The 14,911-nt window shown below is 40.2% G+C and overlaps 1 protein-coding gene across 1 annotated transcript in view; it reads right to left on the bottom strand.

Annotated features, from left to right (window-relative positions):
• The window catches only part of CDH2 (cadherin 2), a 205,413-nt gene that overhangs the window by 19,847 nt on the left and 170,655 nt on the right, over positions 1 to 14,911 (bottom strand). Inside the window, exons 6-11 of the mRNA XM_060243862.1 lie at positions 14,611 to 14,755; positions 11,326 to 11,498; positions 9,062 to 9,199; positions 8,411 to 8,596; positions 4,616 to 4,872; positions 1,626 to 1,768 (exon numbers count right to left, since the gene is read on the bottom strand). Coding sequence (XP_060099845.1) covers positions 1,626 to 1,768; positions 4,616 to 4,872; positions 8,411 to 8,596; positions 9,062 to 9,199; positions 11,326 to 11,498; positions 14,611 to 14,755 — 1,042 coding nt within the window. The remainder of the gene's footprint in view (positions 1 to 1,625; positions 1,769 to 4,615; positions 4,873 to 8,410; positions 8,597 to 9,061; positions 9,200 to 11,325; positions 11,499 to 14,610; positions 14,756 to 14,911) is intronic.

The following is a 14,911-nucleotide window of genomic DNA, read 5'->3' as shown; positions in this document are numbered from 1 at the left end:
CTTTTTAATTCATGAACAAACACATTAATTTACTATGTCACATACTTTATTTATACCACACCTTGCTCCTAATTGAGGAACCAAAGCAGCTTACACAGTTGTCCTCTCCTACATTTTTTTTTCTCACAACAACCCTGTGAGATAGGTTAGAGTATGTGACTGGCCCAAGGTCATGAAGCCAGCTTCCATGAGCCAGTGGGGATTTGATTTTACATTATGTGTATGAATAGTTTCCAATACCTCTAGTATCTCAAGATAACCCTTTTCCCAACTGCAAGCCTAACTGTGTCAACTCAGAAGTAAGTCCCATGGAGCTCAATTGAGGTTACTCCCTAGTAAGTGTATTTAGGACTACAGGCACAGTTTGTCTTCTATGAAGATATGTTGTTACAAAGGACATTTTATTCAAGCATACCTCCTTAAGCAAGAAGGCAAGCACACTCAAAAGGATAATTTGTATACTTGAACATCCTTATGATACATATTTGTTTTAAGCTGCTCATCAGAGTGAGGACTGGAAACACAAATTTGAGGAGAAGGGCAAGCAGATATTCTCTACTTTTCTCCACAGATCCATGTGTATCCACAAATTTACTACCAAGGGTTCAGGAACCTTAATAAACAGCATGGTAGCAGACCTGCTGTGGGCAGAACAATTTTAAAAAATATTTATACTCAGAATAATGCATATTAAAAGCACTCTTTCAAGAACAAACTCCTTTTGCCAGATGCTTTAAGAAGGCATTAGATCTCCAATATATACATGTACTAAATATACCAAGATCCCACCCCCATAGTTTTGCAGGTCTGCCCACTCAATGTGATGCAACTGCTCTGAAAGCCTTCCCATTCCTTTTTGTCCTAGTTAAGAGCACTTGCAAAAAATTTCTATTGCATTCCTTGACCTTCCTTCATAAGATAACAGCTTGTGGCTATTAGGTGCTTCCAGCACCTCCAGACTCCCTTGAGACCAAATTAACTAGGACACATTTTCACAGGATGTAGCTTCTTAGAAGAAGCTGTAAGGACATGATGGGAGTTTGAGATTTCTGTATCTCACATAGAAGTCAAGGGGCTGCTATGTAGCACTGTAAACCCAATAAAAGCAAATGATTGGCATAGCAACTGTCAGCAAAGGTGGCAGGCAGACTGCTGCTAAGGGTCCAGAGAATTATAGGAAACTCAGAAGCCCTGGGTCTCTTAAGCAAGGGTGGAATTCTAGCAGGAGCTTTTTTGCATATTAGGCCATACACCCCTGATGTAGCCAATCCTCCAAGAGCTTACAAAAAAGAGCCTTGTAAGCTCTTGGAGGACTGGCTACATCAGGGGTGTATGGCCTAATATGCAAAGGAGCTCCTGCTAGAATTTCACCTCTGCTCTTAAGTATTGCAAGAAAACTTGTGAAGAGGCTCAGGGGTGAACTAGATTGCTGCTTAGCACAATTACAGAAAAGACAGGTAATATTTGCTTAATTTGTAAGATCACTGCATTAGTTTAGTACATACAGAATCTTTGATGCTATACTTTACTGTCATGTTAACACCACATTTACATTTATTCTTTTATGTGATCCTTTTATGAAATGCATAACCTTCAAATATTGATTTCTTTCATTAGGTACATACCAGTGTCTGAAGCAAGGAATGTAGCATTATACATGTTATTTTTAACATGTGGAGACTCTCTGTCCAGAACACCAGTGGTGGTGATTTGACCAGTATTAGGATCAATCCTTAGCCAGTTTGCAGGATCTGAAAGTTTTGAATACCTACAATTGAACATAAAACACAGTATTCTGTAAAAGAGAATAAAAGAAAGCAAAACCAAAACGTGCATTCTTGTCCTATGAGGTATATAGCTACTAACTTTTACAACAGGTTTTGCTTTTTCTGTATGCCTGGGCTGTAGAATACTCAAAAGACCTGCCATGTAAGCATTATGTCACCATGAGTGTAGGCCCGTAATGATCTTGGAGGAGCAGCCATCCTATTCTCCCTATTTTTGATTTTTCCTCTCTCCCTCCACTTCTCTAAGTGTCTTTCTCTCCCTCACCCTGCTTACTTTCTGTCTCTCTCCATGTCTGCAATTACCATGTCACACAAAAGTGTGTGCTTGCAAATTCTGTTTATTTTGGCTGCTTTGTGTGTGTTCACCTTCATTTACTGGAATTGCAGCTACTGGGGGACGAGGAAATGAAGACTAGTCAGGGGAATTGAACTGCTGTATTTTTATTTATTTTAGGGAATGGGAGAGTCTCCTGGCTCCACCCCCAAAATCCCCAGGTATTTTCTAAGTTGGATCTGGCAACCCTACTTGCCTTGCTGCTCGGGCTCTTCCCTGTTGTGGTGGCTGTCTCCCCCCCTCCATAGGTTCACCTCCTTGGTGGCTCTATTGGCTCTCACCTGGTCTCTTCACTGTCTCTGTGGCTTACCTGATCATTCACTCAGTCTTGGCAGGCCTGCCCAGACCTCACCTCCATAGATATTCTTAGCAGCTTACCTGGAGCTGCACTGGGCGGGCACAGAGGCTTCCTCTTTTCCCATAGCTGCTCTTTGCCTCCCCCCCAGCCCCATCTCCTTGGCAACATTAGCAGTGGCTTGCTCAGCCCCCCCCCCCCAATTTTACCCTCTGGCTGATCAGACTCTTCCATGTTGCAGTAGCTACTGCCCCCACCCCTTCACCTTAGTGGGTCTACTGGCTCCTCACTTTGTCTTTTCACTGCTTCCACAGCTCTCCTGATCACTCACGCAGCCTTGGCAGGCCTGCCCATGCTTCCCACCAAAGCCACCTGGCAGCTTGGGCAGGTCCACCAGGGCTTCCTTCCCGATAGCCATTCTTGGTACCTTACATGGTGTGGCTCTAGATGGAATGGACCCAATGGCAGCTCCTGGACTCTGTGGCTATAGCTGCAGTAGTAACATCTGAGGTCCTCCAAGGTAAGTGCGTTGTCTGCTCATGTACAGACAACACTCTTACTTTTGGGGGAATTAACCCTTCCCTTAAGATTTTCTGCCAACCTAGGAGGTTCCCCCAAGTTTGTAAAAAAAAAATCTGTTTTGTGTAAGCGTGGCCCCCATTTGCAGATTTAGATATCTGTAGACAGAGGGCACACTTCAGAAATATAGATTGTACATAAATATTACCTCACTGGCTCAAAAGTTAGTCCCATGAATACAGATATATACAATCTGTTCACCACCTGAATGAACTTCATTGTGTTCAAAACATTTCATAGAAATGCTATCCAGTTGGGGTTTACATAAGGATGAATATGAGGCTCCAGTCCTCAAATAAGCCTCAGAGTAGCTAACTCTGCACACTCTTGTAAACAGAGATACATTTGATCCAGATGGAACTTAACTGAAAACCAGAAAGAAGAGCACTCCTGGGAAACTGAAGTGCATTTAGAGTTAGTAGTGAGGGATGTAAAAGAAGAAACGACTAAATGAAAAAGCTGGGAGAGGATTAGGGAATAGTTCATAAAGGCAGAGCTAGTGTGTTCATAAAATCATATACGTATTCAATAATAAAAACCTGGAATAAATTGAACTAACTTCCCCCAAATTCCTGAACATTACTCCATGTATCTGGTTGTATTTTTTTTGTATTTATATATAACACAAGTTAGCTGACCTTTAAACATATTCACAGCACTCTTCCTTGTGTTCACAGTACCTGTGCAAAATGTGTTCAGATTTTCTCAGCTCTTTCAAGGCAAATACATATTCAACAATCCAACCCTAATCAAGTAATGCACATTACTGGAATTGATGTCTGATCTTATCAACCACTAATTAATCACATATGACTGGACTTTATACTCTCAGCAGCTATGTACTGCCCAACTCCTGGCTTTGCAGAAGAATAGAAATGTAACCATATAGAAAGAGCATAGTGACCACCAGAGAGAAACATTTCCCTTACCCCCCGCAATGAATCATGTAAATTTTCAGCAGTACGAACTAGGCATTTGTTTGAAGGTTTGAAATTGAAATTGCTGGTAACATTTATGCATCTGACCTAGAATTCCAATTCATCTAGCAATAAGATACTTCAGCATCATTTAAAGTAAGAGGGAAATAAGGCAGGATGGATCGCCTGTCGAAAGTTAATCAGTTTTGAGGGTTGCTGTGCTAAGAAGGCCTACAAAGCCAGAGTCATCTAGAAGATGAAGATAGAAGAAGATATTGGATTTATATCCCGCCCCCCACTCCAAAGAGTCTCAGAGCGACTCACAATCTCCTTTACCTTCCTCCCCCACAACAGACACCTTGTGAGGTGGGTGGGGCTGGAGAGGGCTCTCACAGCAGCTGCTCTTTCAAGGACAACCTCTGCCAGAGCTATGGCTGACCCAAGGCCATGCTAGCAGGTGCAAGTGGAGGAGTGGGGAATTAAACCCGGTTCTCCCAGATAAGAGTCTGCACACTTCACCACTACACCAAACTGGCTCTCTAAGGTCTATCGAATCTAAGGTCTATCGAAGAGTTAAGCAAGTGAAGAGATATACAGAAATTATTTGAGGTACCTGCTGTGGTAAGTTGCTTTTAAGGTTCTGTTATAAGAGTTAAATACTACAGAATGTTTGAATGTACAAGCGAGAAGAGGAATGTCATACCTTAGAGCAGCCTGCTGCATGTAACGATCTGGGTCTTGAGCGGTAAAAGTTGTCAAGATGGTACCAGCAGGCAGCCCTTCCTCCTTACGCTCAGTCTTTGGGTCTGGGACAAAATATGGACTCTCATTTACATCAATGACTGAAATTGATACAGTTGCTGTTGATTGAGGAGGATGCTGAATTCCTTTTGCCAAAGGCACTTGATTTTCTGCAGCTACTGTGAGTACAAACATCCTATTGGTCTCAAAGTCGATAGGCTGGCAAAAACAATATGGGAAATACGTCAGTAGTTGTAGCAGTCAAGGATTCCAGAATGTTTTAACGATTTCAACATCCAATCTGTTGGCATACCAGAAGTATGTAAATGTATCTATTTATTTCTAGCATAAGAGAAAAATAATATACACTTTCCCCTACGTGTGTTTAAATGTCCTGACAACGCTTAAGTGCAGTAAGCATAAGCTTACCCCTAAATAGCTTTTTGCACTGTGTTCTGTTTGGGTCTATTAATTATCTGGAAGTCTCATTTGCACACTGAACCTGAGCAGTAAATTCTGCACTCTGCTCCATTGTTTTTCAAGATTCTTGCAACAAGCTGGGTTCTACCTGGGAAGATGCAAATTGAACACTGACTTGCTGTGAAAGTCTGTGTTCATGCCTAAGCTAAACAGTGAACAAGAGCTTATTCTGGACACTATGGCTAGATTCTGAATCTCTGATGCAGTAGAAAACTTAGTGAAGCAAAATAAATGCTCAAGCTTATCCCATTTTTGAAAAGTCACAGGGTTCACCTTACAACATTCACTCATGTATTCAAGTTAGGAATTAGTAGTTCAAAAATAAAAAGTAGACAGAAGAACAGAAGAACAGATAATCCATAGCATGTTTTTGTGCTGAAATATGGATTGTTGACCAACTGATGTTTCACTTTGACTTGTGGAAGAAACTTCTTTAAAAAACTGTGCTAGTGAAAGCTGTCCTTTTTGAAGCTGACATGGATGTATTGCCTCTTTGAGAAAGAACTGAGAATTGCACATGTCGACGTACCAGTCAGAGGCTTTTCTGGATCAATGCTCAGGTCATATTTGGAAATGAAACAAGGTTACAACCATTTGACATTAACAAAGAACCAAATACAAGAACTTTACAAGCACTTTACTGTATTGAATAAAGACTAGCACAAACACTTTAAATTTGCTCTACAGAGTGGGTGAGATGATGTCAGAACTTTATGGATTTCGGTAACAATTAAATGGACCTTTTGGAGCATTTATGAATGTATTCTAGAAATTGGACTTCACCCTATGGAAATAGCAGAATATTTATAAAAAATGTGTTCATTATTTTTTCATGGTTGTTCTTTACTTTGGACAGCATTAGCCATCAGAAGCCCAGCAAAAGCAAGAGGCATCATACTGGCTGGCTGGAGAGATGGGACTGGGTATGGGTGTGTAATTAAGATGGAGGTGTATGGTGGCTGAGGAGGAGAAATTTGCCTTATGGGTGATGTCTATTAAATGAGAGTTCTGGAAAATCAAGTGCTGGATATCAAAACTTTTACTGTTCCATGACCAGATGCAGATAAAAATACTGAAAAGATCTGGTTATACTCTTGGTTATATTGCTAAAATCAAATGCCTTTTCATATAGATAGTTGAAGGACTGCTTACCAAATACAATACAACTCCTTCAAGAGTCATTAAACTGGATTACTTCTATTAAGGGTTTAGTGCTTCTCTGGAGAGTTTCCACCACATTTAATTTATTTACCTAGTTTTACCTTTCCCCCTATATTCAGACAGGTTTAAAATAAAGAATTTAATTTGAAACAAACTGAGCTACTTCCAAGAAGATTATACTCTGGAGGCCTTCATTTGCCTGTCTTAGAGAGATTTGGTTTAATTTCAGTATCTCTGTTTTGTTTTCTATTTCAGTGCATTCTAGTTTGTAACTGTGCAGATCATTTGTGCATGAATACAAAACACATAATCATGTGCTTCTTACCAGCAGATCCTACAACAATTGGTACCCTTGAAAAGGTACAGTTACAGAGACTGGAAACATACTCTGCTCTTGGGCCATAATTCGCATTCCACTGAAACAAATGGCAAAGCTCCACTTGAAGAGGACTGTCTTTCAGAGGGGCAGCTCAAGTGTACTGAAAGCATTATATTCATGTTCATCCAGTTTTCCATTACTTCCCAAACTAAAATGTGACCCTCTCTGGGATCAATGATGGATTTAATTTTGTGCTGTTCTTGAATGTCACTGAGGACTTATGCCCAGTCACATCCATATGTACATGGATTGCATCAACAACAAACACTTATAATGTTTTATTGTTATAATGTGAATTTGTTGCCGAATTGTGACTGTTGTTAGCCGCCCTGAGCCCGGTTGGGGAGGGCAGGATACAAGTACAATAAATAAATAAATAATACCATCAAAAAGCAGCTGTGATGCTGTGTTTTGGCTAGGGATTTCTATCCTTTGATCCTGTATCACTGGCTACCTTCCAGGTGATTAGGTTATCAGGCTAGAAAAGTTATAGTTATAGCTAAATAGGAGATCATCTACACCACTTGTCTATCCTAAATCTGTCTACTGCTCACACACCAATCACTTATGAAGTAATTCTTATAATCCAAAATATACTCAAGTACTAGAAGCAAGAACAAATAATATACAACATTATCAAGCCATCCTCAAAAGCAACTGACCCTCTTCCCAAGATCACAAACCAATCAGATCTGGTTCTAGTCCATCGGTTTGAGGAAGGTTATACATTGATGTAAATAAAATTAGAAGGGTGTAACTCTGCTCAGCATTGTGTTGCAAACTTCTGAAATGCAGGAACCAATACAAAATACCTTGTTGAATAAAGATGAGAAGTAGGCAACAAAATATGTTTTACTGGCCCTAGGTTGTATATATAACATGGCTTTATATACGTCTAGCTTGGGCCTTATAATGTATACTCTAGAAGTACATGTAAGGAAGTTTTCCAAAACATGAATGTTTCCAAAAAACCCTGGGATATAGATATTAATTCTCAATATCGTAAAATCTGTGGCTACTTAAATTCAGAAATTGGAGCTATAAATAGACGACACAGATCTTTCTGCAAACTGAGAAAAAAAAACAGCACTTCAGAAAAATCTGAAATCCAAATAATAAAATAAAATACATGAAGGGAATTTTACCCCTCCCTCCATGATAAAAGGAACTCCTGTAGCTTTAAACAATGGATGTCCGTGGTGGCTAATGCCAGACAGCCATGACAGTATTGCCAGTCTTCAAAACTTGGTGGCAGAGGGGGCAGGGCCTTTTCCAGGGCTGTTTTGGCCTTTGAAGGAGGATTCAAGGGGGTAGGTCTGGCAGCAACCGCCGAATGACTTGCTACCACCCAACTTGTCACTCTCTCTCTCAAACTTATTTATCACACAGGGCTGTTGTGAGGATAAAATGTAACAAAGGAGATGGAAACTGCTTTGGGTTCCAGTTGAGAAGAAAGGTAGGGCATAAATGAGTAGAGTGGGGGCAGATAAAAGATAAATAGGTTAGTGTGTAGGAATGAAAGAAGGAAGTATGGAAAGGAGAGAGGATATGGTGACTGTCTGGCAGACAGAAAGAACACATTGCGGATAAGCAAATACAAGAAAAAATGAAGTGACAGCCCCACAAGTCACTTTTGACATCTATTCCTCTTCTGCTATTTAGCTATAACTATAGAAGTTTACTCAGTGGTCTGCCATTTGTTTGTCTCTGTGTGATTTGTTGAGTTGTATGACTTACCTTTACAACAGTAACCAAACCATCATTACTGTTTGGATCAGTAAGGATGGCAAACCTTCCTGAGGGATCCCCACTAGTCATTCGATACATTGCATTCCAGGCAGCAGTGTGTGGCTGATCCTTATCAGTTACAGTTAGATTAGCAACTATAACATCCACTCTGTTTTCAGGAACTTCACCATAGAACTGCAATCCAAAGATACAAAATGTTACAAACAAGCCAACAAGTGCAGCAGCAACATGCAATCATCACAAGATTACTATGCAGCCACACCAAGGAGCCCTAACGGCCAGCTTAATACACTGTGACCCAAATAACAGATAATAATGTTTTGTGGCCAGTAGTACTTTGGTACAAGGGAAACAACCTGGCAGTTTGCCACTACCATACAGTAACACGAGCTGTTAAACTCAGAAGTTCCTCTCAAGCTATTTTGAAAAATCATTTGATTTTCTTCTTCAGCTAGAATGCTGGGGTTAGAGCTAATTTCAGGGTGCTTTGAGGGGCAACTAAGGTTTTGGTCAAAGCAGTGCAATCTTCTAGAACGTCTAATAAAGTCTGAAACATGTTCATCTATTCTAATCAGCAAATAATTTTTTTTACTGAAGGCCATTCACAAACTTCATCCTCTTTCTTTCCCATAGACTTACAATCATGGCAGTGAACTCTGGAGGATTGTCATTGACATCTGTCACTGTAATGACAGCAGTTGCTGTGTTTGAAAGACCATATGTTGGATTTCCTTCCATGTCTGTAGCTTGAATTATTAATGTATACTGTTGTACTTTCTAAAAAACACAAAATGACACCGACAGGAGTTACAAACAGAGCCAACACTCCAACAGGACAGCAGGTGTTCAATAAAAATGTGCTTTGCTATGCAATGAGCTTATCATGCTGCTCATTCTAGTTAACATCACTTAAACTGCGAAGTGCTAGGTTTATGACAACAGGTTTTATCTTACTGCATTACACTCCTTGAAAGTTTGGTTTTGAATGGCTTACAACAATGCATGCAATACTGTTTCCTCAAATAGCAAAGGAACACCATCTTATTAGTGTAAGGAACATAGGTTTTTTTTTAAAAAAATGGTCTCACATTTAATGTATACTGTTGTACTTGCAGAAGTTCAAACTGAATCAGGGATGAGTGTGAAGAAAAGGTTCATGAGAGCAGAGTATGGGACAGCACATTCTTGGTCAAATGATACAAACTGTCGTGGCTTTGTTGGGGGATGCTCAAGACTAACAGAGTAGTGACAGACTCCCAGTATCACTATGGAAACTGGTGCAAGCAGAGCTAACGGGAATGAGTAACCATTACTGGAACAGAAACCCAAACCCTAATTATTTCCGTAAATGTTAAACAGTACAAACTAATAACTCTCCCCCTCCCTCCTAAACAGCACTGCCAAATTCCGTTGCTTTTTCTTTTGTTAAAAACAACCCCTGGTACTTGGGAATTATTCCTAAATCACTGTTGAAATTGAGCCAGAAGCTCACTCTTTTTTAAAGAAAGAAATGATCTCACTTTAGGGATTTTATATATTTCCGTAACAGTAGACAAATCAGTTTTAAATACAGCTTTTGCTATGGACACCTTGATAATTTCTGGCTTTATTCAGCTTGTACGCTGTCAAGTGTAAACAAATGTTACTTTCCCATCTACTTTTCTGGTTCAGAACTGAGCAATTTAATACTTCTTAGATTTGTGGGATTATATTCTTATAAAAATTCACTTCATCCTCCATGCAGAAAACTGGTAAAGATAAGCACTTTGTTATTATTCTGAAACATTACTGCCTGTAGTGTTTTATTGCTGGAGGGTTTGTGTGCATGCATGTGAAAATGAGTGCATTTAGAAGAAAAATACCTTTCCTTGAGAAAATACCTTTCCCCCTCCACAAAAATATTGTCATTTGAATCACATTTTGAATATGTTGTGTGTCAAAAGGTGGTAAAGACAACAATTATTTTTCTACAAAGGGTGCTTAATATGTGAACAAACTGAGACGACTAAATGAATTAAGCCACAGTCCAAGGAGAACAGAGACCCTCAGAGGATCATTGCTAAGATGACCTTAGAGAATATTTCTTCCTCACTCACTTTAAATGTGGCAGTTTGCCAGATTCTAAGCATGAGAAAAACCTTTCTGGCAAGAAATCCCTAGTGCCATCTTAGGGATGCATCTCCATCCTATCCTGAGTTCTCAGTATCTTAGATGTGGTAAGGGGAATCAAAAGTTATTTGCAGAGTGCTCTTTCCACTGGGCCCAGTTTTGCACTCAACCCAAACTACCATGAGAGATATGCTGTACTGCAAGTCGGTTGTATCTCAGTTAATATGTATATATAATCTCTAACCTGTCAGAGACAGCATAAAAACTTTTCTTTCTTTTTTCAACACTTAACTTAGTTAACTGTATAGCATACTGGGGCAATATGAGGTTGATGCCGACTTTGTTAATATTCTTTCTCAAGCCACATCAAGCAAAGGAAATCTGAGAGCTACACATTCCATAAATGAAATAAATGAGGACCAATTTTTTTTTAAAAAAAAAATCTTTCATGAATAAAATTAAGAAGTGGGCAAACAAACCGATTAAGTAAATCTGGTAATAATAAACTGCTTTCAGATTTAATAACGTGAAATGAGGTTAACAACATGTGAAAGAAAATTAGTAATCTATCATTTCTCCAGAAGCTCTCAGCAAGGTCATATGAAAGGAACACAGCAAGGCTTCGAGCTGAAAATGATTCTGGAATACCCAAGTGGCCTTCATTCTGGCATGCTATACAGTAGTAACAATTTTACTACCATCACCTACTAAAGCATCCGTAAGGGCATGCCATATTGTTAGCCAGAATAGAAGGCTTATACGTAAAACGTTGCAACACACAAGACTTGCCTTACCTCTCTGTCGAGCCCAGCAGCAACTGTAATGATGTCGCCTGTTTCATTGTTGATTGTAAACATATTTGGAGAGGGAGTGCTTGGGGCCTGGGACAAGATTCTGTATCTCAGCATTCCATTCAATACATTTGGGTCATCAGCATCAATAGCAGTGACAGTCATCACATATGTTCCTAAGGACAAAACAAAGTAATCTTCAGGGTTAAATAAACAATTGACTTAGTTTGTACAAGGTCACACAGAAGCTCCAAACATTTACTTCCTCTGATTAAACACTTCACATTCTTTCTCTTGTTTTAAAACTCACATTATACCAAGACCCACAACTAATAAGATGAGGCCCCAGATAAAAACAAATGTGTTTATAAAATACCAAAACTCACTTATTGGTTAAAACATGGCAATGATGTTATTAAACTACATAACATTTTAAATGAACATATAAACTCTCACATTTAGATAACTATATCCATGACTCCACTCAGATGAATATCATTGTGCATAAGCAAAGGGGATACATGTTGACTTTATGTAAAAAATAATGCTTGCCAGTTCAACAGAAGCTACCACAAATAAAGTGAATTTTAGTTACTGTATAATTCCCTTAACAAAGTGGACTTTTGCAGTAATGACAGCTACCGGAATTTGATAGTGGTACATTATGTTTTTCAAGAGACTGAAAGGCCATGTTGCAAGGTTGCAATGGGAAATTAAGAGGGGATATAGCTTTGTTTTGTACATGTAGACATATATCTGAAAGACTGAGGATGACTGGAAAGGATGTGCTATCAGGCTAACATATCTTCTACAAAGGAAGACTAAATATTTTAAAGAAGAAGACTGCAGATTTATACCCCGCACTTCTCTCTGAATCAGAGACTCAGAGCAGCTTACAATCTCCTATATCTTCTCCCCCCACAACAGACACCCTGTGAGGTGGGTGGGACTGAGAGGGCTCTTACAGTAGCTGCCCTTTCAAGGACAACCTCTGCCAGAGCTATGGCAGATCCAAGGCCATTCCAATGCTTGTTGCTTCTGATTTGGAGCATGTATGTATGTAATGTATGTGTATCTCCAAACAACTTTGTTTAAATCAAGATTATTACCTTTGAAGATAACAGCTGGACTTCACTCACTCATGGCATCTGCTTGAAAAAGCCACTTAAAGGGAATGCTTGGAAGCAGGGGGGTGGGGAGAACAAGAGGAATTGCTGAAATGGCTTGCATCTATTTCAGACTAATAGGATGAAATGGATGCAAGCTGTTTCAGTGATCCCTCTCACTCCCCCCTCCCCAATTCCCAACACAACCCCCATGAAACCACGTGGAGGGTCATGGATAGGGATGGGCATGAACCTCCAGTTTGCAAACCATGAACCAGTGATGTTCATCATGGAATTAGGTTTGTGCTCATCTCTACTGTTAGCTTAGTTTGGCTATTCCCTTGCTTTTTCATCAACATGCCATCTACTCAGAAGTATGGCTTATCAGACCACAGTTTAACAGCTAGCCATGATTCAATGAGCATGATGATATTATCACAAGGTGTTGAGGTTTGAGGCTGCATCTACTTCTGTAAGTTTAATACAGGAGTACAACTTTAGTCCAAAAAGTCCAACTGCCTGCTTAGAGCTGGTATGTCAGCATCTATACTCAACTAGACTGAGCAGCTCCAGTTTTTTTATCCATGAAACACTACAGATACAACAGCTACTATGCATGCTTGATTAAAACACTCCTTCTCCAGTAAAGCTCCTAATGTGGAGCAGTCTTATTTCATGGGGGAAATGAAGAACCTTAATAGTGGTGGAATTCATGCCATTAATGCTGGGGTATAGTTTAGCTTGGTCCCCTAGAGACAAGGAAAGCACAAGATCTTATTGGGCTGCTGCAGCAGTTAATCAGGAGGATTGATCTGGCCTCATATATTCTGACCATGCAAGCTACTGTCCCATCCACCCTCCCTTTAGCATCATGGGATTAGTTTGGGGGCTAAGCAGGAATTTTTTTGGGCTCCTCTGTTTGGCTACTGAGGGGGCCTTTTTTCATCTGCTTAGAATCATAGAGGTGGAAGGGACCTCCAGGATCATCTAGCACTATGCAGGAAATTCACAAATACCTCCTCCATACACACACTTCCCCAGAGATCCCTGCTCCATGCCCAGAAGATGGCAAAAACCTTCAGGATCCCTTGCCAAACTGACCTGGAGAAAAATTGCTGACTGACTCCAAAGTGGCAATCAGCATTTCCCAGGGTATGTAAGAAAGGGTCATGAGAACTAAGCACTGATACAACTTTTCCTGCCCTTCTCATGGTCTGCCTAATTCACAGAATCAGCATTGCTGTCAGATGGCCATCTAAGCCTCTGCTTAGAAACCCACAAAAAAGGAAAGCCCATCACTTCCCAAGGAAGCTAGTATTCCACTAAGGAACCGCTCTGTCAGGAAGGTCTTCCTAATGTTTAGCCGGAAACTCTTTTGATTTAATTTCAACCCGCTGGTTCTGGTCCGACTTTCTGGGGCAACAGAAAACAATTCTGCACTGTTCTCTATATGACAACCCTTGAAGTACTTGAAGATGGTGATCATATCACCTCTCAGTTGTCTCCCCTCCAGGCTAAACATACCCAGCTCCTTCAATCTTTCTTCATAGTACTTGGTCTCCAGCTTCTTGATGCTGGGGTAAAAGGGTTTAAATAGGCCTGGTCCTTGGGACTATTTAGGCCATAACTAGTTTGCCAGAGATACGATGGTCTGATCATAGGGATGACTGGCAAGCACCCTGAAGCATCAGCAGTGATGGAGCTTAGATCTGGAAGAGCGCATCACTGTCTGTGGGGCAGGGTGTGCCTGGGGAGGAACGCTGCTGGTACTGAGCAATATCTCTCTGGACCTGGTAGGGGTCACATGGAACATCAGGGGAAGGGGATGGTGCTTAGCACCTCATGGCACATTGTGTGCAGGTGATGATAAATGAGGCCAGAGGAAAATACAGACCAGGTTTGGAGTTATGGTGGGTCTGCCCAACAAAGGCCACCATTGCTAGGCTGCCTAACACAGCCCACCTATTTAAATATTTTAGCATATTTAATGCTATCATGTGGATCTGCAAAATTAATTAATTAACTGAATAAACTAGTTAAACCAAATATTGTTGTCTTGTGTCTTCACTGGGAGGTGCCAAGGAAAACATTTTTGTAGATGATAAAATAAAAGTCATACTTAACAACAGTTACCATCTTCTTGCTAAAATAATACATAGATGAAATTTTCCCAGTATTTTACCTGGCTTTGATCCTTCAGGGACTGTCCCATTCCAAACCTGGTGTAAGAACTCAGGTCTATTGTCATTCATATCAATGACATTAATAACAATGTCAATGGGATTTTCCACCTGGTTTCCATTTACATCCACGGCGTGTGCCCTCAGCTGCAAAAGTCATTAGGAATTGAGAAAACTTGCAAAACATGTCATCAGCACAGTAATTAGTGTTGCTGACAGGACATTTTAAATGAAACTCCATTAACTTGATTTATTTCAGCATTTTCTTTTGTTACCATATCCCAGTCACTTCAGCACATTTGA

Source organism: Heteronotia binoei, chromosome 7 (genome assembly GCF_032191835.1).
Source record: "Heteronotia binoei isolate CCM8104 ecotype False Entrance Well chromosome 7, APGP_CSIRO_Hbin_v1, whole genome shotgun sequence".
Classification (NCBI taxonomy): domain Eukaryota; kingdom Metazoa; phylum Chordata; class Lepidosauria; order Squamata; family Gekkonidae; genus Heteronotia; species Heteronotia binoei.
Note: the sequence above shows the minus strand (reverse complement) of the source record. Positions and strands in the feature narration are given on the sequence as shown.